The following is a 22,590-nucleotide window of genomic DNA, read 5'->3' as shown; positions in this document are numbered from 1 at the left end:
GGACACCTTCCTTTTCTGAATGAACATAGTGAGTAATCTGTACAGATCGCTCCTGTGTTCATTTTTAACAGAAGCATAGTAAACTATGTTTAGAATGCTTCAGTTTGTTAATGAACAGGAAGCTGCTCAGCACAGGTTCGTTCACTGTCCAGTGCAGCAATGGCTGCAGAGAAAGGGACTGTGGAATCTCTGTCATCAGAGAAAAAGAGACGGTCTGAAAGCTGCCCCCTAACATGATACACCTCCATCCCCATAATACATAAAATAAAAAAATAAAAACAATAGCCCATGGGACTTTAAATGAGGTGATCATGATGATCAAAGCAAGAAAGCAAGATGTATAAATGTATATGGTCTCAAAATGTATTGAGATAGTATAAACATCATCCCAAAACAGACATGAGCATGCATGGCAGATTCATAAGTCTCAAAAGGGAGACATCAGGGGTTTAGACCCCTGACATTTCACAAAAAAAAAACCAACGGGGTTCTTAAAAATAAAATAAAAAAGTCCTTAAAATGTAGCACAAGTGTCATTAATAATTCTCCTCATTAGGCAAAGTTTGCGAAGAGATTGATCGCTTCATTGGTCAAGACCGGAGCCCCAGAATGGAAGACAGAAATCAGATGCCATTTACAGATGCTGTGATCCATGAAATACAAAGATTCATTGACCTAATTCCAATGGGTGTGCCTCGGAAAACTACAAGGGATGTTGAGTTTAGAGGGTACCATCTACCCAAGGTAAATATCCTTTGCTTTAGCATATTTACATTATCAGTCAATTATTTTAGATTTGAGCAGCTATAGACCCTACTACTTTATGGCTGTGCGTTTTTTTTCTCTGATATTATCTGATCAGGTTTTACAGGCTACAACAAGAGCAACAACAATAAGTTGTCTTGGCATTCTTTTGACATTTTTTTAGTCTGGTAAACCATCAATGAAAACAGCAAATCTTAATTGGTGTCAGAGTTAAAATTGCTAAGGAATTTGTCATGAAAAAGTAAATAAAAAATTCTTGTACCTGGAACTCCTCCCTGGAATCTGTTATCCTTGTTGGATTTTTGCCTGGCACCAACATATTGTAAAGCCAAGAAATCTTGCGAGCTACCCAAAATCTATAAATATGTAGCACCTCCTATCAGGACAGCTGCTAGCACTGATCACGTCCCATACGACCGTAAGAATGCAATATTTATAGAGGAAATGCTGCACTATCTAGATGTTAGCATGAGTGCCTTGATGCAACGACACTAAGGCTGCATTCACATCTAGGCGGACAAAATCGCTGCGTTTTGTCCCGTGAATTGCGGCGACAAATAGCGGCGTTTTGTACCGCGATTTGCGGCGACAAAACGCCGCGATTGTCCGCCTAGATGTGCCCCTACTATGGAGATGGTTCCCATCACCTATGCCGAACGCCGAAAGACGCCTGAAAAAAAGGTCCGGGACTTTTTTTCAGGCGGCAGGCGACAGGCGTTCGGCGTGGAGATGTGAACCATCTCCATAGAGGGCAATGTTAACTCATCCCTCTGGCGTGTCGGGGCGGCAGCGGGCGTCACACTACAGGCGACAAAACGCCTAGGTGTGAATGGGCACTAGTACAACCCCCCAGTGCAAACCCCCTTAGTAAAACCCCCTCAGTGCAAACACCCCCTTAGTACAACCCCCCCACCCTCAGTGCAAACACCCCCCCTTCAGTGAAATCCCCCCAGGTGCAAACAGCCCCCCTTCCCATTCAGTACCTCAGATTATCGCAGGCAGCGCCACGGCACATGGACAGAAGGTCCCCTCGGCCCCTCCTCCTCTGTACACACAAACAGAGAGGAGGGGGCTGTGCCTGTGTGCCGACTGCCGAGCACCGCTAACAGCCCGTGGCTGTGAGAGGAGGGGATGGATGGTGCTGCGGTGTCACCCCGCAACCCCCCCTCCTCTTGTACAGCGGCGCTCCGATTCCGCGGCGCTCATCGCTGCAGTCGCGGGGGGGGCCACCCCCCCCCCACATGTCAGCTAAAAAAAAATATATAAATCGGGATGGTGTCACCCCTCTAGTGGGTGTCACCCGGTGCGGGCCGCACCCCCGCACCCCCCTAGCAACGCCTCTGCATGGTGTACTAATTTTACACTTTGTAAAAGGTGCCCTATCTTTGCGACGGCAAACTAACACTTGCGGCGACGTAACGACGGGAAAAAGTTTAGTGGATCGCCCTAACTGCTAATTTGCATACCCGACGCTGGTTTACGACGCAAACTCCCCCCAGCGGCGGCCGTGGTACTGCATCCTAAGATCCGACAGTGTAGAACAATTACACCTGTCGGATCTTAGGGATATCTATGCGTAACTGATTCTATGAATCAGTCGCATAGATAGAAACAGGGATACAGGAAAAAATGGCCTGGTCATTGGGCAGCAAAATCTTTTTTTTTTTTTTTTTAATTGTTTTTATTGAGAAGAATTTTTTTTTTTTTTTTTCGTCAAACATCAAACATACACTTGGTACCTAGGAAGCACAGATACATACATAGTACTTCAAGAGGTCGTTGCGCACAGCGCGACCAGAGCTAGATTTTCATCTTACAGCTATACAGCATAACATAAATCTACTATCGCATCCATGGATCCAGTGTAAAAAGACAACAAAGAAAATGATAAAGATAAATCAAAATAAATTATAAAACCTTCAATGTGTCAGTCCTCTTTCAAAGTAAGAGAAGAACAATAAGAAGGAAGGTGTCAAAAGTATAGGAACTAAAACAAGATGAGAAGAGGGGACAGAGAGGAGACAGAAGGTGAGAAGGAAGAGGAGGAAAGGGAGGGAGGGAGGGAGGGAGGGAAGGGAAGGCTGAGATGAGGAGGAGTAGGGTAGCAGTACTAAGAAGGCTGATTCCGCTTTTACGGGAGACATCAAATATATAAGAGAATTTCAGTTTTTAACCATATACCAGGTGGTCCATATCTTCCACAGGGCATCAAATTTACACCCTACCCCTCTTCTTCTAGCCAAAAGAGACTCATGAACATAATGCGTCTGTGTCATAAGGAGAACCTCAGAGGCATTGGGGGCCCTATCAGCCTTCCATTGCTGTGCAAGCAATAGTCTAGCCGCCAAGAGGACATGAGTCACCACTACTCTGCAGTCTACCGGGAAGATTTCTATCCCCACATGTAGAATTGCCAAGCTAGGATTGGGCCTAGTTAGAATACCAGTGATCCTGGATATGTATTGGAAAACAGAGTGCCAAAAACTAGTTAAGTTCTTGCAGGACCATAGCATATGGAACAGATTGCCTATTCCACCACAATTCCTCCAGCATAGCGGGGACCCCTGGTTTCCAAATTTAGAAATTCTATATGGAGTGAGGTACCACCGAAGTGCTATTTTCTGGGATAGCTCCCAGTGATTGATGCATCTGGAAGAAGAGTAGATTGAGCTAAACGCTTTACTCCACTGTGCTTCCGTGATTGTTATTCCCAAGTCAGACTCCCACTTCCTGAAGGGTTGGGACTTAACAAAGCGCAGTTTGTTTTGGAAGAGGTTGTAGAAAAAAGAAATACCCTTACGGGGTGTCGGGACGGTATGATAAAAATTCCACACTTCTCTGGCCATGAGTATACTATGCGGTCCAATTGAGTTCAGGAAGTGGGAGATGCGAACATAGGCATAATGATCTGGGGGGCCTAAGTTGAACTTTTTCACCAGGGCTGGAAAGGTGAGGAGAGCCCCGCCCAGGAACAAGTCCTGAACGACGGCAATCCCCCTTGCCCTCCACCTGGGCATGGGAAGGTCCGGAATGACCAGGGAGAATGTCTCCAGTGGGATGGGGACCTCTATTAATTCAGAAGGGGGAAAATGAATCTCCCTCAAAGCCCTCCAGGCCTCAAGGGAGGCCCGAATAGTAATCGGGAGTTCTCGCAGACTAAATGGCCTCCAGACATCCGCAAGGAGAAGAAGATCAAGGTGGGTGGAAGGTCCCAGGGCCCGTTCGATTGATCCCCAGACTGAATCATCCTGGGGGGTCATCCAGGTCTTAAGTTGCGTCAAGATGGACGCTCTGTAGTAGTCCCTAATGTCCACCAGACCCATACCTCCGGCTCTTCTATGCTTGGTCAACAGGGGCTTAGAGCATCTGGGACGTCTGGATCGCCAAATAAATCTGGAGAGGAGTGTGTTCAAGGCTTTAAGATAAGGGGCCGGTAGAGGGACGGGGAGGGTTCTGAACACATATAGTATCTGCGGAAGAAGCAGCATTTTAAATGCCGACAGTCTTCCAGACCAGGATAGTTCCACATTGGCAAGCCTGGTGACTTCTTTAGTTAATTTGTCGATTAGGGGAGGGTAATTGGCATTTGCTAAAGCACATGGGTCAGGGGTCAGCTTTAGGCCCAAATAGGAGATATGGGATGTGGCCCAGGAGTAGGGAAAATTAAGTTGAAGTCTTGATTTTAAGGGGGAGGGAACACTCAGACCAAGGATAATCGATTTGGTAAAATTAATTTTATAGAATGAGATCTCACTAAACATCCGTAAGGTATCGTGAGCATGGGGCAAGGACACCAGGGGAGAGGTCAAAAAGAGGATGATGTCATCCGCAAATAAGTTGATAACATGCGACCTATTGTGAATCCGAAACCCTTCAATGGCTGGATGGGACCTGATCCTCTCCGCCAACGGCTCCATTAAGAGGTTGAAGATCGAGGGGGACAGAGGGCACCCCTGGCGGGTGCCATTTGATATTGAGAATGTGTCTGACAATAGATTTGAGGTGTACACCTGGGCACACGGAAAGGAGTAGAGGGCGAGCACCGCCGAGAGAATCGGTCCAGAGAACCCAAACTTCCCTAGGGTATCTTTCATATATCCCCAATGTATCCTGTCGAACGCCTTCTCCGCATCCAAAGAGAGTAGCAGAGAAGGCGTCCGACAGGATCTAGCATGCTGCACAACTCCCAACACTCTTCTCGTGGCATCCGATGCCTGTCTTCCTGGGGTGAAGCCCGATTGGTCAGATTTAACAAGAAAGGGAAGGACAGATAGGATTCTATGAGCTAATATCTTTGCATATAATTTTACATCAGAGTTCAATAATGAGATTGGTCTGAAGTTGGAAGGGGTGGTGGGATCTTTACCAGGCTTTGGGATAGTAACCACATACGCTTTGAGCATCTCAGGAGGGAAGGAGGCAGAGGACACCGCTTTGGCATATAGGGTCTGTAAAGCAGGAACCAAATCGTCTTGGAACGTTCTATAGTAATCATTTGGAAGACCATCAGGTCCTGGAGATTTGCCTAGAGGGAGTGAGTTAATAATTTTCCTAATTTCAGGTTCCAAGATAGGGGCATTTAGAGAGTCTAGTTGTGATTGAGACAGAGCCGGGAGGTTCACACTAGCGAGAAACCCCCGGATCTTGTCATCAGAGGGTTGTGGAGTGTCAGGGTCGTCTCTTAGATTATACAGGGATGAATAGTAATCAGCAAAGGAGTTTGCTATGTCTTTAGGGTTAACAATTTTGTGTTTGTTGGTCGGATGGAACAGGAAAGGGATCTTAGCTTTAGTTTGGGCTGCTCGGAGCCTCTGGGCTAGAAATTTCCCCGCTCGATTACCAGACGAGTAGTGGTTGAGTTTCAACCGCTGTAGATGTTTATCATACTGCTCGATAAGAAGGGACCTGAGCTCTGCCCGACACTGAGAGAGAGTTTTCCCCAGTGTCGTATTTGTATTGGATTTGTTTTGGGCTTCTAATTGTTTGATGTCACCTAGGAGTTGATTAATTTTCAGTGTCCTCTGCCTTTTTTCCCTCGCACAGATCTGAAGGATCACCCCCCTAACCACTGCCTTATGGGCACACCACAGAGTAGTTGGGTCAGAGACAGACCCCACATTATTTACAAAGAATTCCGACAGACATTTGGCAATCGTAGTAGCATGAGTAGGAATTTGGAAAATCCTTGAATTAGCCCTCCAAATATACGCAGGACTGGGAGTGTGCCCCTCCGCCACCGTTATAGAGACCGGAGCATGGTCAGACCACGTTATATTATGGATGGCGGAGGAGGACACTGCCTGCAAAAGCATCTTATCAACAAGTATAAGGTCAATTCTTGAATAGGAATTGTGCCTGGCTGAATGGAAAGAATAGTCACGTTCTGTTGGATGGTGGCACCTCCAAACATCAAAGATGTCCTCCGAATGCAACAGCTGTTGGAGTTGGGGAAGGGATCTCTTCGTCGTGGAGGAGGAATCTAGGGCATGGTCAACTGTCAGGTTGTGATCCCCACAGATTATCAGGGACCCCTGTCTTACCGAGGCGATTTTAGCATAAGTCCTCTTCAAAAAACGGAGCTGGTGGGAGTTAGGTGCGTACACATTGGCAATAGTGAAGGGTTTGTTGTTTACTTCTCCCACCACGACCAGGTACCTCCCCTCTGGATCAGCGAGGGTTTGTTGTAAGCTGAAAGCCACCGAGTCCTTTATAGCTACCAAAACACCCTTGGACTTGGTTGGAGCAGAAGCCATAAAAATGTGTGGGAAACGCTTGTGTGAGAAGCGGGGCGGGTTATCAGTGGAGAAATGGGTCTCCTGAAGACAGAGGACATCAGCCTGGAGGTCCAGAGCCTCCCTCCAGACCGATGCCCGTTTGGCGGGGTGGTTGAGGCCATTCACGTTAAAGGAGACAATCTTAATCGCCATTTGGGAACAGTGAGTGAGGTTGGAAAGAGTACCTTGTATTCATCTGTGGAGAGCGGTGCATCTTGCGGTGTAGACAGCCTTCAATGCCTATTGGATACAGCCTTCCCGGGGCGGCAGGGAGAGTAGGGGGTGCAGACAGAGCTTTCCAGCGTAGACTTGGGTCCATCGACCAGGAAGGAGGAAAGGAAATAAAAAAGTCAGAGTCAAAGGGAAGAAAAAAAAAACATGGAGTCAGCTAAAAAAGCTTGAAGAAGCAAGAACCAGAGGGCAGACATTCTGCCCATAATCAAGGGGGATCAAGGAACGGAACAAAGTGGATACTCCGCATGGAGTGGGAACCTTCAAGTGAGCAATGAGACACTACATCCCGAAAGGATCACGCAGCACGTTTTTTGCCGCTTTTCTTTCTGGACACTGTTTGCCATTGGTAGCGCTGGTCAATTTTGGCAGATGGCATGGGACCTGTAGGCGCCTGAGCCGGGAGGATATCTAGGGATCTGAGTAATGTAAGGCCTTCCTCCAGGCTAACAATTGTTGTGTCCTTCCCATCATGAGTGACAGTAAGCTTCACCGGAAAACCCCACCTATAGGGAACGTTGTGATTGCGCAGAGCTTTGGTAATTGTCACCAGTGACCGTCGCTTCTGCATAGTGAACTGTGATAAGTCTGTGAACAGCTGGAGCCCAGCGAACTGCTCCGGAAGTTGTTGAGCTTTTCTGAATGAAGTCATGAGCTGCTCCTTAATTTGGTAGAAATGTATTCTCAACAGGACGTCTCGGGGTACATTATCAGGCAGGAAACCAGGCTTGGGCAGCCTGTGGATTCTATCAATCTGCAGCTCTGACTCAGAGGCATCTGGGAGAATCTGCTGCAACAGGTCTCTGGCAAATTTCTGTAGTTGGGCGGGGAGCACCGTTTCCGGGACCCCCCTTAGCTTAACATTGTTGCGCCTTGACCTGTCCTCAAGGTCAGCGACCTTTGCCCTCAGCCAGGCTATCTCAGTATCGTGTTCAGAGTGGGCATCGATCAATGAATTGTGGGAGGATGCAAATTCCCCCATTTTTTCTTCCACGTGTGTAACTCTGTCCCCCAGCTCACCCACATCTGCCTTAAAGTTCCTCATGCACTGAAGCATGTCAGCATGCATGGAACTCCTGAGGGAGACCAGCATGTCTTTCAGAGTCGTGTCAGACACTGCCTTTCCTGAAGTGGGGAAGGCAGTGAAGGGGTCAATCAGCTCTCTAGTGTCCTCCAGGGCCTCGCCCCCCCCGCTCACCTGGCTGGTGTTCGCCTCCAGGCGAGGTTTGGACTTAGCAGGGCTCCTATCAAACGGGGTCGATCCTCCTGGAGACTGCTGTGTAGTGCCAGGATGCATCCGTGGACTCGAGGCGGTTGATCGGGAGCTGCAGGGTGAGGAGGGAGACGCGTCTCCCAGGCCGGCGCCAGCGCCATCTTGTATTAGGCCGCGGCCTTTTGGAGGATAAAACTCCTCCAATTTCCGGGGTTGGGACCCCTCTTTTCTCTTGCGGGTCATGCCGCGGGTGTCTCCGGACCTCCAGGCGGGAGTAGAGCGAGTGATGGGCGGAATAGTCGCCGCTGTAGCTAGGCGGAAGGTTCCCTTGGACGGAGCAACTCACTCACACGTCCATACAGCCGCGCGGTAGCCACGCCCCCGGCAGCAAAATCTTACAGGGCTTAAGTGGTTAAAGGAGAATTGTACAAAAACAAATGATCGGTTAAATCTACCAGTGCTTTTTTTTTACCACTTCTATTTCTTTATATTGGCTTTTAGAATTTACGTTTAGCACTGTAAAATATGTTATGATAGATAAGTAGTGCATTTTATATACAGTACAACTATATAGATTAGAGCAAAATGAGGGACAAATGAGGAGGAAAGAGGGACAGAGGGACTTTCTTCTGAACGTGGGACAGTTCCTCAAAATCAGTGACATTTGGGAGCTATGATTAACGCATGTACGCCAATGTAGTGCAATGGTGTGAATAAACAGTAAATCAGCCTAAAGATGTTATAAGTTCACTTTTGTTTGTTTTTTTACTCAAGAAATGACCATGCAATATTTATGTGCTTTCTGTTTTGAACTATGAGTGAAACTGGCAACCAAAAAAAAAATGTTATTGTATCATTGGTGATCCTTCATTTACGAAAAAAAAATTTAACATTAGATCGAGGCTCATTTTGGGCAGCATAATTGGGTGTTTTTTTTTTAAATCGAAGCAGTACTTACCATTTTAGAGAGAGATCTTCTCCGCCGCTTCCGGGTATGGGCTGCGGGACTGGGCGTTCCTATTTGATTGACAGGCTTCCGACGGTCACATCTATCGCGTCACTGATAGCCGAAAGAAGCTGAACGTCGGTGCGGCTCTATACGGCGCCTGCGCACCGACGTTCGGCTACTTTCGGGAAATCGTGACGCGCTGTATACGACCATCGGAAGCCTGTCAATCAAATAGGAACGCCCAGTCCCGCAGCCCATACCCGGAAGCGGCGGAGAACATCGCTCTCTAAAACAGTAAGTACTGCTTCGATTTAAAAAAAAACACCCGATTCTGCTGCCCAAAATGAGCCTCAATCTAATGTTAAAAATAGATTTTTTTTGGGTGAACCTCCACTTTAAGTTGAACCCTGTAATCTGTTGTACAGTATCTCAGTTTTTATCTTTGCTTTTACAGCACACCAACATTTATCCGATGATTACCACAGTGTTAAAAGACCCCGCCTGTTTTCCGTATTCTAATGAATTCAACCCCAAGAATTTTCTTGACGAAAATGGAGAATTTAGAAAGAACGATGGCTTTATGCCTCTTGCTGCAGGTGAGAATACCGTATATATACAGTATATACAGTATATATATATATATATATTGTAAGATTGGGGTGATCAGACTCCAGTGGTAGGTGCGTTTTTAGTGAGTATGCCAGTCCAGAACTGAATTTTTAAGGGCCTGGTAGCCCACTTTTATTTAAAAGAACAAAAAGTTCACAAATACATCAGTAGCCCTCGCAGGGGGTTCCACCATTACTGTATCTTGCATACTCAACACTTTAGCCTCCCTGGCTTTCATTGTTGCCATCCGGCTGTTTCAGGCCATTAGCTTAGGCATAAGTTCTGTTCCTCAAAACAAACAGAGTTTCCTAGAGATAAGCTCACTCCTCGCTTACTCCTGGTGGAGCGCCTTGCTGCTCAATCACCAATGACATCTGCCTCCTGCAGACATGCATACTCTAGCTGCACCCATGCAGCGTCTCTGACTCCTCTCAGAGTGATGAGAGTCCACCTGACTCCCAGCACAGACTTCCTGTCTGTGGGGTGGGGCTCTGAGCCATAGTCAGGTCAGAAGTAAATAGCTGAACACACAGCTGTGCAATTAGTGCATCTTTCTCTTCAAAATACGGTGTAAAGAGTCCTGACCTCAAACCCATAACCCCAACACCTTTTGGGATATAATGAGTCAGGCCTTCTTGTCCAACATCAGTGTCTGACCTCACAAATGAGCTTCTGGAGGAATAGTTAAGCACTTCTAAACCTTGTGGACAGCCTTCCCAGAAAAGTTGAAGCTGTTATAGCTGCATAGGGTGGGCCAACTCAATATTGAACCTTACAAACTAAGACTGGGATGCCATTAAAGGTCATGTGTGTGTAAAGGCAGGTGTCCCAATACTTTTGGCAATATAGGGTATGTCCACTGACTCCCTCATGACATCACTACAAGAGGGCTCTAGCTAAAAGGAACCTATCACCTGATTACACTATTCTCTGTTACCAAATTGTGTTATGTGAATGGTTCAGCCTAAGCTTGAGTTCGGGCCGAGCATTGGCTGTTTTCCCAGTTCAAGGAACCCCCAAATTTGCAGGATGTTCGGCAGGTGTTCGCCCCATCAAATGCCCTACAATGAATGCACTGTGCAGCTTTGCCCAATCAAGGTGCAGTAAATGCTAGTTATTACAGAACCCGGCTGGGAAGCTGGCCGCGATGTCCTCAATGACAAAAATAGTAAAAAAAAAAAAACTGCTTGGGGATTTCCCCTTTTGGGCCTAGTATAGATTTTAAGGGGAACCCCATGCTAAAATGTAAAAAAAACAAAACAAACCAGCATGGGATCCCCCCAAAATCAATACTAGGCCCTTATCCATGCATGCAGCCTGGCCGGACAGGAAATTGGGGGACGAGTGAGCACCCCCCCTGAACCCTACCAGGCTACATGCCCTCAACATGGGGGGTGGGTGATTTGGGGCAGGGGGGCTCTGCGTGCTTGGATGAGGGTCTGGTATGGATTATGGGGGAACCCCACGCCGTTTTATTTTTTTATTTATTAATTTATTATTTATTTTGGCAAGGGATTCCTCTTAAAATCCATACCAGACCCGAAGGGTGCCGGCAAATGTGTTTGACTCATTTTTTTTTCTTTAGAAATTTCACTTTCGCTGCAGCATGTACTGTACATGTTACATATGTGCCACTTTATAGGCAGACTAAGGGGACCCCCATGCACTATATTTAACTGCTTGCCGACCACCATCATTAAACTGCAGCAGGTTGGCACTGCTGCGCACACCACCGTAGGTGGTTAAGAATTAAGAGCTATAGGGGGTGCCGGTGGCGCGACGCCGGAGATGATGCAAGTGACTGACGTCTGCAATGTACACTGGCGACCCACGCCCCTCAGAGAGCCAGAACAGGGCTCTGTCAATGTAAACAGACAGATCCCCATTCTGTCAGGGAAGTAGAGAGAGATCTGCTGTTCCTAGTGATCAAGAACGTTGATCTCTCTCTACTTCCAGTCAGTCCACTACCCTCACAGTTAAAAAAACACCTTCCTAGGGAACACTTAACCCCTTCATCACCCCCTATTGTTAACCCCTTCCCTGCCAGTGACATTTATACAGTAATTAGTTTAGCTCTGATCACTGTATAAATGTCAATGGTCTCAAAAAAGTGTAAAAAGTGTCCAATCTGTCCACCGCAATGTCGCAGTCTCGCGAAAAATCTGTAATCACTGCCATTACTAGTAAAAAAATAATAATAATAAAAATGCCATAAATATATCCCCTATTTTGTAGACGCTATGACTTTTGCACAAACCAATCAATATACGCCTAATTATGTAAAAGAATACATATTGGCCTAAACTGATGGCCTAAACTGATGAAAACATTTTTTATTTTATTCTTTGGATATTTATTATATTTTTCAAAATTGTGTTTTTTTTTTTGTTAATTAAAAAAAAAAAAATCGCAGAGGTAATCAAATACCACCAAAAGAAAGCTCTATTTGTGAGAAAAAAAGGGCATCAATTTTGTTTGGGGACAACGTCGCACAACCATGCAATTGTCAGTTAAAGCGACGCAGTGCCGTATCACAATAAATGGCCTTGCCAGGAAGTGGTTAAATCCTTCCGGGGCTGAAGTGGTTAGAGGAATTTTTCCTAATTATTGTTGCACTTTAAGCACATTAAAATCACTGCTCCTGAAAAAACGATTCTTTTTAAAATATGTTTTTGCATTGATACATGTCAGCCATGGCAGTACCTGGACCCCATACCCTTTTTATAGCCAATTACTTGTCTTCAAAATGGGCAATTTTGATTTATCATGCTCTATTCCCATTGACTTCAATGGAGTTTGCTTTTCGGGGCAGAACTTTTCTCCTTTTTAGTCGTTTTGCTGCAAATTATACGGGGGTGTTCAGCCCATCTCTATTACCATACACTACTACGCTTTAACTCCCCACACAGCAAAACGGAAACAGAGAGAAAGAGCGTCAGCACTAGAACTTAGTCGGACTCTCCTCTTTGGTCAGCAAGGCTACCCAACACATTTTATATAATGCATGTATTCTATAACTATACTTAAGTGAAAAAAAGAAGCCTTGAGCAGACTGACTGATTTTATTATATGCATTTCAAGCTTTCATTTTGCCGTTGACTCTTTGCCTTTGTATCATTTAATACAAACTGCCTTTATTCCCTCACAGGAAAGAGGAACTGTATGGGAAAAGCTCTGGCCCGAATGGAAATTTTCATTCTAATAGTTACAATCCTGCAGAACTTTGTATTGAAGCCTGAACTTTCTATGAGGGATCTGGATCTCCGTCCAGGTGTATCTGGATTTGGGAATCTACCAAAGTCGTATAGGTTGGCTTTCATTCCTAACAATTAACTTTGTCTATCACGTGCTGAACATGAAGAAGTCTATCCATCTGAGACATAAACATCCAAAGCAGATGGAATAAAATAAATGTACTTTTTCCTCAGTGCTCTAGCTGCGCTTCTAAAAATGTACTTTTTTTAATTCTGTATATGTAACAGTGTAGTTGTATATTGGGAGGCAAGTGGTGGGGGAACACATGCACTCTTTAACCCATTCCTGCACAGACGCAGGATGGTCCCCTTCCAGGGCAGTTTAGACATAGAATTTTCCTCATCTTAGATTTTTGCAAGTTCTCTCAGCTGAAGACAAGCACATCCTGGAACACTGTACTTCTTACTGCAATACGCAAACAAGAGAAATATGCATTTCTGCCACTAGGGGGGGTTGCAAGAGAAAGGCTCCAGTTTAGTTTGCTTGTGGGCTCCATCTTTTATCTTCTACATTTGGGTGGTTGTTGGGATACAGTAGATGGTAGCTTCTGTCCTCTTGGGCTTTAACTGACAGGTAAGAAAGTGCATTAGTCTGACAAATTAGTTTATCTTATATAACGTTTAAATGATTCCTATTAATGTTCTCCACCATCATAACATAATGTTCACCTATAGTCTGTTCAGTAAATATTTTTTTCCTCCTCAGTAAGATGGTGAGACCAACATCTAGAGTTTGGAAACATTTACAAAGTGCAATTTCTGCCGAGAGCAAAGCTGTAATTTGCAAATATTGTGAGAATAAATATTACTTTCCAAATGCTACAAAGAGGACAAAACACATTCTTGCATGCCAGAGGTGCCCTAAAGACAATAACAAATACTTTACAGAATGAAATGATGAAGCCCATAATAAAAGTGCAAATAGCTTTTCCCTCCAAAGTTCTCCATCCAAAAACACTCTTTCTGCTGCTTCTGGATCATCACAAATGCGTTTAATCACCAGCAGCATCTTTAGGTAAGGAAGTTCTACAAACCACAGATTCCCAAAAATACACAATACCTTCATTTATCAATAAAATGACACCTGAAAATCAGGAGAACATTGATCCAGCTCTTGGAAGAACAATATATATATAATATATATATAATATGCGTGTTAATATATACATAATATGCTTCAGAATAAGCATGGTCAATAACTGAAAATGCATATTGTCAGGAAGCTTTTACATTATCATGAGCTAAACCCCGTTACTCGCAATCTGAGGTTTACCTGTACTTTTCAGCAGGAGGATAGGTAAATATAACACTTCTTACTACATTGTTAAAAATACATTTTCATTATAAAGTAAAAAACTTCTTGTCTTTACAGAATTATTATTTTCTATTTTCTAAATGACAGGTCCTCTTTAATTATATTTGTCTGATGCAGGCCCTTAACTGTATTCTTTGTTTAATTGTGTAATCTGCAAAAATGTGTGTTTTATAATAAAGATGCAGCTATACCTCATTAGGAGTGCCCACTCTGGGCTCACGTGACCCACTTGCTCCCTCCTCGTCGTCTGATAACTGCAGCAGGCGGGGCCTAGAATCTCTCATTGACGTCAGAGAGGAGGGTGGAGGAGAGAGGCGGTGAGTCACCTGAGCGCCAAGCGGAGCACTTAATGAGGAATTTAGCTGCATCGTTATTTCAAACCACAGACACTGTGGGGGAACATGATTAAACAGACAACCACTTGTCCGCGAGGCCGGGTGCATGCATTTATCACTGTGCACTGAGGTCGGATGCGGCCCACAGGCCACGGTTGACAACCCCTGCAGAATGTTTAGCCTTTAACTCTGGTTGTCAACATAGAAAATAAAGAGTGCTGCTCCCAACATGTCAAAATGCCTGCTAAATGGCATTGTACTTAAAGCGGAGGTTCACCCGCACATGACACTTTTTCCCCTTAGATGGATGCTCGTTTTGTCTAGGGGAATCGGCTAGTTGTTTTAAAATATGACCCGTACTTACCGTTTACGAGATGCATCTTCTCCGCCGCTTCCGGGTATGGGCTGCGGGACTGGGCGTTCCTATTTTGATTGACAGTCTTCCGAGAGGCTTCCGACGGTCGCATCCATCGCGTCACGATTCTCCCAAAGAAGCCGAACGTCGGTGTGCAGGCGCAGTATAGAGCCGCACCGACGTTCGGCTTCTTTCGGCTACTAATGACGCGATGGATGCGACCGTCGGAAGCCTCTCGGAAGACTGTCAATCAAGAAGGAACGCCTGCTCCCGAAGACCCATACCCCGGAAGCGACGGAGGAGATGCATCTCGAAAACGGTAAGTACGGCTCATATTTTAAAACAACTAGCCGATTCCCCTAGACAAAACGAGCATCCATCTAAGGGGAAAACATAAAAAAAAACATAATTGGGTGAACTCCCGCTTTAAGACGGGACTAAACTTTGCTAAAACATTTTACATTTTAAATGGCCTCCCTGCGGTGTTATGCCAAAATGTTGTCATTTGCACCGCATACTAGCACATTATGGCAAAGTTTATCTTTCACGTGGAGCTCTCAAGTGGAGTAATCTTCATCCCATATTCCTTCTGGGTTTGTACTGTCTGGCTGTTTGCCACAAAGATATCACTGGCACAACAGGAGTCACCATTGCCACTTTTTGCTCTCTGTATTTAGTTATTACGTCTATTAGGCCAGCTTTACAAATATGTGTTGTTTTGAGGAATTTGTCAAAACTGGAGCAGCTGTGCAAAGTAACCAACCTGCTTCTCTCTTGAGATTGTTCAGTTAAGTATTAAAAATGAGAGCTAGAAGCTGATTGGTTGCCATGAACAGCTGCTCAATTGGTCCTGCAGGGCAGTGTTGCCAACCTACCAGGTTGAAATTTACTGACACAACACCCAAAATCTACTGGCACAGCCACGTTTTTACTGGCATTTCCAAAAGTTACAAAATTACAGTTTTAAGTGCAAATTAGAGTATTTAGGCTATAAACAAACACAATATGCAATTATCAATATGATTTAAGGTAGATATTATGGCAAAAAACATATTTCTTTATTTTATTTTCGATATAGTAAGTAAGTAGCTCAGGGACAGGTGAATGGAGGGCAAGAAACTAGAATGGGCGGCACACACACATACAATTGACTCTCCTAGTAACACTGATGGCAGTGTGCAGCAGCACAAATGATGAGACCTAACTGACACATCACGACCCAGGGACAGTCTCTCTCCAAGCCAAGTGGTCCCTCCAGTCCACTCCATTCTAAACAGCACTGATAGTCCCGGTCCCAGCCTGCCTTGCTCCCATCCTGCAGACCCGCACACGAGGCTCTGGCCGCTATGGCTTGGCTCCATTGCACACTGTGCTCAGGCACCACCTCCACCAGAGCCGCCTGATCACACTGTAGCAGGGACTCGGATAGTTTCAGCCAGCTCCGGACCAAGCCGAGCGTCACAGCCATATTTTTTACTGGCAACCTTTTACTTTTACTGGCATTTACTGTCAGGAGAAATTTGCCTGTTTTTTACTGATTGCCAGTAAAAATAATGACGGTTGGCAACACTGGTGCATACAGGAGTTCAGCCACTGCAATAGATATGCACAGAGCATCCTCCTCTTCGCGGGTCCCCCGCTAGCCCCTCGCACCTGCGCACTGCTGTTGCATCCATTGACACAGACAGCAGAGCTCAGCCCACCTCCCCTGCTCCCTTGTCACTGGCTTTGATTGACAGCAGCAGGAGCCAACAGCTCCTGTGCCCCAGCAAGGGCAGTGAGACATGGAAGTGAGGGGAGAGAAGAGCTGCAGACGTGCACAGCGCTGAATTGAATGAGGAATCGGGTAAGTACAAGGGGGGTGTGAAGGACCAAAACCGATGCCTAAACATTTTTTACCTTAGTGCAAGAAATTAAAGTAGAACTATAGGCAAAACTTTTTTTTTTTCATTTTGGATACAGCAGGGGAGGGTTATAACCGCTGTTAGAATTATTTTCCTCATCTGTGTCCCATTGCAGAGATTTCCCTTCACTTCCTGTTCCATAACCAAACAGGAAGTGAGAGGAAATCCTTGCAAATTAAGAGAATTTCTTGGGCACCAGAACTAGTGCCCCCATTGGAAGATTTCCCCTCTATTACTTTTCTGGGGACAACCCAAAATTTGAGATTGTCTTTTACTTTCACTTTCAATGATAATGGTAAACAGGACAAATGGACAGGGTGAGTCTCCTTAACGGAGGCACAGACAGCAATAAAAATGTACTGATGTTCTAACCCCTCTCTACTCTATCCTAAACTTTAAAAAAGTTATGTATTTTATACATGTGCAATTCGTTTAGTTCCGAATTCGTTTTTTAACGAATTTTGTCAAATTTGTTCATTCCAAAATTTCCGAATTTTTCCATTTTCGGATTTTCGAAATTTCTAATTTGCAAATTTCCGAATTCCGAAATTTTCGAATTTCCGAATTTCCGAAATTCGCTAATTTGGATTTTCGAATTTCCAAATTTCGGAAATTAGAAAATTCCAAAAATTTGAAAATTTCGAAAATTCGAAATTGCAAAATTCGAAAATCTAAAATTCGAAAGTTCGAAATTCGGAAGTTCGAATTTCCTAAATTTCCGAAAAAAGCAAAAAAACAAATGAAACAAAAACAAGAAAAAATAATTTTTCGGCAGTGCACATGTCTAATTGTATTTAGTTATACAGTACTTTAAAGGATCACTAAAGGAATTTTATTTTTTTAGCTAAATAGCTTCCTTTACCTTACTGCAGTACTGGTTTCATGGTTTGATAACAATCTCCTTGTGCCAAAAAAATCCATTTGTTAAGGTAAAATTAGAAAACAATAGCCACAGCACACATAAATGATAAAAATATGCCAAGATAAACTAAGTGAAACTGAGACTTTGCAATTTGGTAGATTAGTGTTAATATATGGGTAATTTTGTGACATAATAATTTTTTTGCTGAAATCAGTGCACTCAACCCTGAGGAGGAACTAATGAGAATGTTTGAATGTTCTTTTTTTGGGAAAAATACCAGCCCGTTATACCACAGTATAAGCTGTACTGAAAATGTATAAAAACTCAGAAGCTATGAAAGATAATAATAGTCTGAGATATCATATTCATTTATTTAATGCACTCAACTGATTTCCACAAAATGTTCACCTCCAATATCAATCAAAGCTGCAACACAGGAATTTTATTAATTATAGATTTGTGAACGTTCTTTGTAGCTATATAAGTTTACTTGATTTTTTTCATCAGTCATGAGTTTTAGGTATGGTGGGAAAACTTATGATATATCAGTTAATATAATACAATTCTGTACTTTGTAGCTGTTACCAGGATGAAGCTCATTACAATCCCACGCTCAAACATTACATGTACAATAGAAAAAAAGAAAAAAAAAAGTAAATTTTCAGGAGCCAACTTGATCTGTCCAAACACAATTAGAGTACTAAAAAGTAAAATTCTGTCATTTCATCTGCTTTAAATGTTTAGCAGCAGATATAAGGACTTCTTCATGTTCAGGGCATGGTAGAGAAGGTTAATCACTAGCGAGGAATGAAGGCCATCTTGTATGGCTTTGGTAGGCTCCCAAGTCCAGATACCTCAGGACGGAGATCCAGATCCTCTATGGGAAGTTCAGGCTTCAATATGAAATTCTGTAAGATTGTAACTACTAGAAGGAAAATCTCCATTCGGGCCAGAGCTTCTCCCATACAGTTCCTCTTTCCTGTGGCAGAGTAAGGACAGTTGATATTAAAGTGGTACCCCAGTCCAGGGCCGGATTAACAATGGGGCTGATGGAGCTGCAGCTCCAGGCCCCTTTCTCAAGATAGGCCCATTTGCCCAAAAAAAAAAAAAAAAAAAAAAAAAAATTTTTTTTTAAGAATTTTTTTTTTAAGATCGAATTTGGGGGGTTGTAGCTCGATGACCAGAGGTCACAGAAACCCCACATTTGGGGGTAGGCATGGGAAGAGCTACCCCACAACTGGTTAAAATATGGGACGGCTATCATTTATGGTTCCGGAGATACGGGCCTGCTTGCACAGCCTGTCAGAAGCTACATTCAGAGCGGCCAATATAAATACAAGCTGACACACTACAGCAGACTGATAGGATCACAGTGCTTATAATAATTATTTGTATATTACTCATGGTAATTAACCCCTTGCCACCCAGGCCAATTCTGACACTTCTCTACTACATGTAAAAATCATCATTTGTTTTTTGCTAGAAAATTACTCTAGGGTGGTCTTTGCACTTTTTATGTTGCAGGGTACAGAGCTGCACGATTCTGGCTAAAATGAGAATTGCAATTTTTTTGCTTAGAAGATAGATCACAATTCTCTCACGATTGTTGCGGCGTAACATCATCTTTCACATTAAAACAAACAAAAAAAAAAAAATGGGCTAACTTCACTGTTTTGTTTTTATGGTTTTTATTATTCATTGAAGTGGGAAAATGCAGTGTGACATAACATATTGCAGCAATAGCCATTGTATTCCCTAGAGTCTCTGCTAAAATATATATAATGTTTGGCGGTTCCAAGTAATTTTCTAGCAAATAATATTGCTTTCTTACTTAAGAAACAAGTGTTGGACTTTAAATGGTTAAATTTAGTTACAATGTTAGTTAGTTACAATGTTTCATTTTGTTTACAAACTTCGCAGACTGCCCAGATTTGTTCTTTACACACAGAAGTGTATCCCTTTGGTCTAAGAAGGAAGCGTTAGTTACAATGTTTCCTGTTAAAAACTTGGCAGACTGCCCAGATATTTTCTTTTGACAGCTGAAAGTCTCTCCACTTGTTATATGAAAGAATCGTCAAACTCTGCATTGAAGATCGTCAGGGGGGTTGAATCGAGATCACGATTTTTTTAATGATTAATTGTGCAGCTCTAGCACGGTATTTGCGCAGCAATTTTTCAAACATGTTTTTTTGGAAAAAAACGTTTCATTCATTAAAAAAACAGTTAGTTAGTTAAGTTAGCACAATTTTTTTTGGTATCCTAAGCGATGCTTTACATTTTTTTAGGTTACATGTTTAGAGTTACAGAGGAGGTCTAGTACTAGAATTATTTTTCTCGCTCTAACGATCGTGGCGTATGTAACCTGTGTGTATCTGGCTCTGATACTACCAGTGCCTACCCAGCCACTGACTAGTATCTCTCCCCAGCCTGTCCCCACACACCCTCTCACCTGCTGACCTGTGGATGGGGGAATCACTTCTGCAGTGTTATTGTGTTCTGCCAGTGCGTACAATGATCAGTGTTGCAAACTATAGCTGGCAGCACTGATTGTTTTAAGAAAAAAAAAAAACAGGCTGGTTGTACTCAAGTTGATTAATAGATTGACTTGTGTAAAACCAGCTAGCCCATACTCTCCACACTCCTCTCCTGTACATAGTGCCCACTGTCATACTCTCCACACTTCTCTCCTATACATAGTACCCACTGTCATACCCTACACACTCCTCTCCTGTACATAGTGCCCACTGTCATACCCTCCACACTCCTCTCCTATACATAGCGCCCACTGTCATACCCTTCACACTCCTCTCCTGTACATAGTGCCCACTGTCATACCCTCCACACTCCTCTCCTGTACATAGTGCCTGCTGTCATATACTTCTCTCCTGTACTTGGTGCCCACTGTCGCACCCTCCACACTCCTCTCCTGTACATACTGCTCACTGTCATACCCTCCACACTCCTCTCCTATACATAGTGCCCACTGTCATACCCTCCACACTCCTCTCCTATACATAGTGTTCACTGTCATACCCTCCACACTCCTCTCCTATACATAGAGCCCACTATCATACCGTCTACATTCCTCTCCTGTACATACTGCCCACTGTCATACCCTCCACACTCCTCTCCTGTACATACTGCCCCATCATACCCTCCACACTTCTCTCTGGTAAGTACTACCCTCTGTCATACCCCCTCACTCTTCCTGTACATACTGCCCACTGTCATACCCTTCACACTCCTCTCCTGTATATAGTGCTTTTTTCCGTACCCTTTGTACTCCTCTCCTGTACATAGTGCCCACTGTTAGACCCTCCACATTCCTCTCCCTCACCTGCACATACTTCCCACTTATATACCGTCCATACTCCTCCCCTATGTCGCTTACCCACAAAAACAGTTCTTTAAAATTATACTGAATACCCTCAATGTTACCAGCTCTAGAATAGACACTTTTGTTAGTTCAACTAAAGGAAATATCAGTTCTCATATTTGTTCTGCCCCATTATTAGTACTCATTTAATTTTGTGATTACTACTATGATGTATAGAGGAACATCGGGGATCTCAGCTACTCTAAATATAGCACTTATATAAAAAAGTGGCCCTGAAAATATTTTTTAAATGTTGGCAACTGTGCACTTAGGCACTGCCCAAGGGCCACCGTCCACCGGGTCAGTAGGGGGCCCCATGAGAGGCTCCTGGGATCCTGTGATAATAAAGCGGTAGTAAACTTTCCTGACATTACTACTTTTTAGAGGCCCTGGGGTAGGTTATGCCACAACGTACAAGTATGCACAGCATATTAGCACATTAGTGTACACTTCAATTTTCAGACTGAGCCCTCCAGTGCTGCGATGAATCAGGCGGGGCCCGGGCACTTCCATCTTCACCCGGTCTTCCTTCTGGGTTCTGTGCCTTTGGTCACTTGCCTTGGCTGGGCTGCGTTCATGTCATTCCCACGCATTTATTTATTATTTATTACACCCCATTCACACCTCCGCGGCAAAACGCCCGACACCGGCCGCTCGTGCTGCTGGAGGGGAGAATTCCCATTGCTGTCTATGAGATGGTTCACATCTCATAGACGCCGTACACCTGCGGCATGAAAAAATGTCCCGGACCCTTTTTTTCAGGCGGCATTGGCGTTCAGCCATACAAAGCAATAGGAAGGATTTGTAAAAAAAAAGTTACACTATTCGCGGCAAAATACGCTGCGTACGCGGCGTTACTTGTCGCGGAGGTGTGAATGCAGCCTAAAAGGCCCCACCAAAATCCTCAGCACCAGGCCCATGATGTTCTTAATCTGGCCCTGCCCCAGTCAAAAAAGTAAACATTAAAAGAAAGAGTAAGGACAGCTGTTATTATTTACGTGATACCTGCCATGGCATTGATACATAAAAAATGATAAATCATAAAGAAATACATGACCATTGGAACATTTTGAGAAAACTTCTCACTTTCAAGAGACAGGAACAGTCCTGGACAAGACTAAATAAAGCGAGATACTTCAATTAGCTGAATGAGGAAAAAACCCTGAGAAACCGGTTCTCCACAAACTATATTGACCAAATTTAAATATTGCAAATTAGGTCTCAGATTTGTGTAACCATTCAGCAAAGTAAAACAATGCTGGGAAACTTTCACATCCATATCAGCAAATAAAAGTATTTAATTAAGACTCAGGCTAAGAATATTACAGCTCCATACAAGAATCTTAAAGAGGAAGTAAATCCTGATGGGTGTTACTTCCTCTTTGTTTCCCTGCAAAGGTAAAGCATAATGGGCTATTATGCATCGCATAGTAGCCCATTATGTGACACTTACCTGCAGGATGTACCCATTTTCCTCGCGATTAGCGAGCGTCCGTTCTTTACCCCTCTTCCTTCTGGGGCCACGAATTCTTGCTCTGTCAGTGGCCAGAGTCACATGCGCGCGGGAGCCGCCACTCAAGGCATGACCCGAGTTAGAAAGGGCACAGCTAAAAATTAGTCAATATACAGTAGGTGTTTGTGATATTGT

The 22,590-nt window shown here is 44.0% G+C and overlaps 2 protein-coding genes across 4 annotated transcripts in view; one reads left to right on the top strand and one right to left on the bottom strand.

Moving 5' to 3' along the window:
* Positions 1 to 14,166, top strand: part of LOC120913355 (cytochrome P450 2G1-like) — a 48,805-nt gene extending 34,639 nt beyond the window's left edge. For both annotated transcript variants that reach the window (XM_040323232.1, XM_040323231.1), the window contains exons 7-9: positions 557 to 744; positions 9,387 to 9,528; positions 12,690 to 14,166. In XM_040323232.1, the coding sequence (XP_040179166.1) occupies positions 557 to 744; positions 9,387 to 9,528; positions 12,690 to 12,874 (515 nt within the window). In that variant the 3' untranslated portion in view covers positions 12,875 to 14,166. The remainder of the gene's footprint in view (positions 1 to 556; positions 745 to 9,386; positions 9,529 to 12,689) is intronic.
* LOC120913358 (cytochrome P450 2G1-like) overlaps positions 1 to 22,590 on the bottom strand; it is a 68,618-nt gene that overhangs the window by 11,362 nt on the left and 34,666 nt on the right. Inside the window, exon 9 of one of the 2 annotated variants that reach the window (XM_040323234.1) lies at positions 17,717 to 18,545. The exons of the other annotated variant lie outside the window; for it this stretch is intronic. Within the exon in view, the coding sequence (XP_040179168.1) occupies positions 18,364 to 18,545 (182 nt within the window). The 3' untranslated portion in view covers positions 17,717 to 18,363. Of the gene's footprint in view, positions 1 to 17,716; positions 18,546 to 22,590 lie in introns of those variants that run through there. 2 annotated transcript variants of the gene reach the window in all.

This window comes from Rana temporaria, chromosome 9 (assembly GCF_905171775.1).
Source record: "Rana temporaria chromosome 9, aRanTem1.1, whole genome shotgun sequence".
Lineage (NCBI taxonomy): Eukaryota > Metazoa > Chordata > Amphibia > Anura > Ranidae > Rana > Rana temporaria.
Note: the sequence above shows the minus strand (reverse complement) of the source record. Positions and strands in the feature narration are given on the sequence as shown.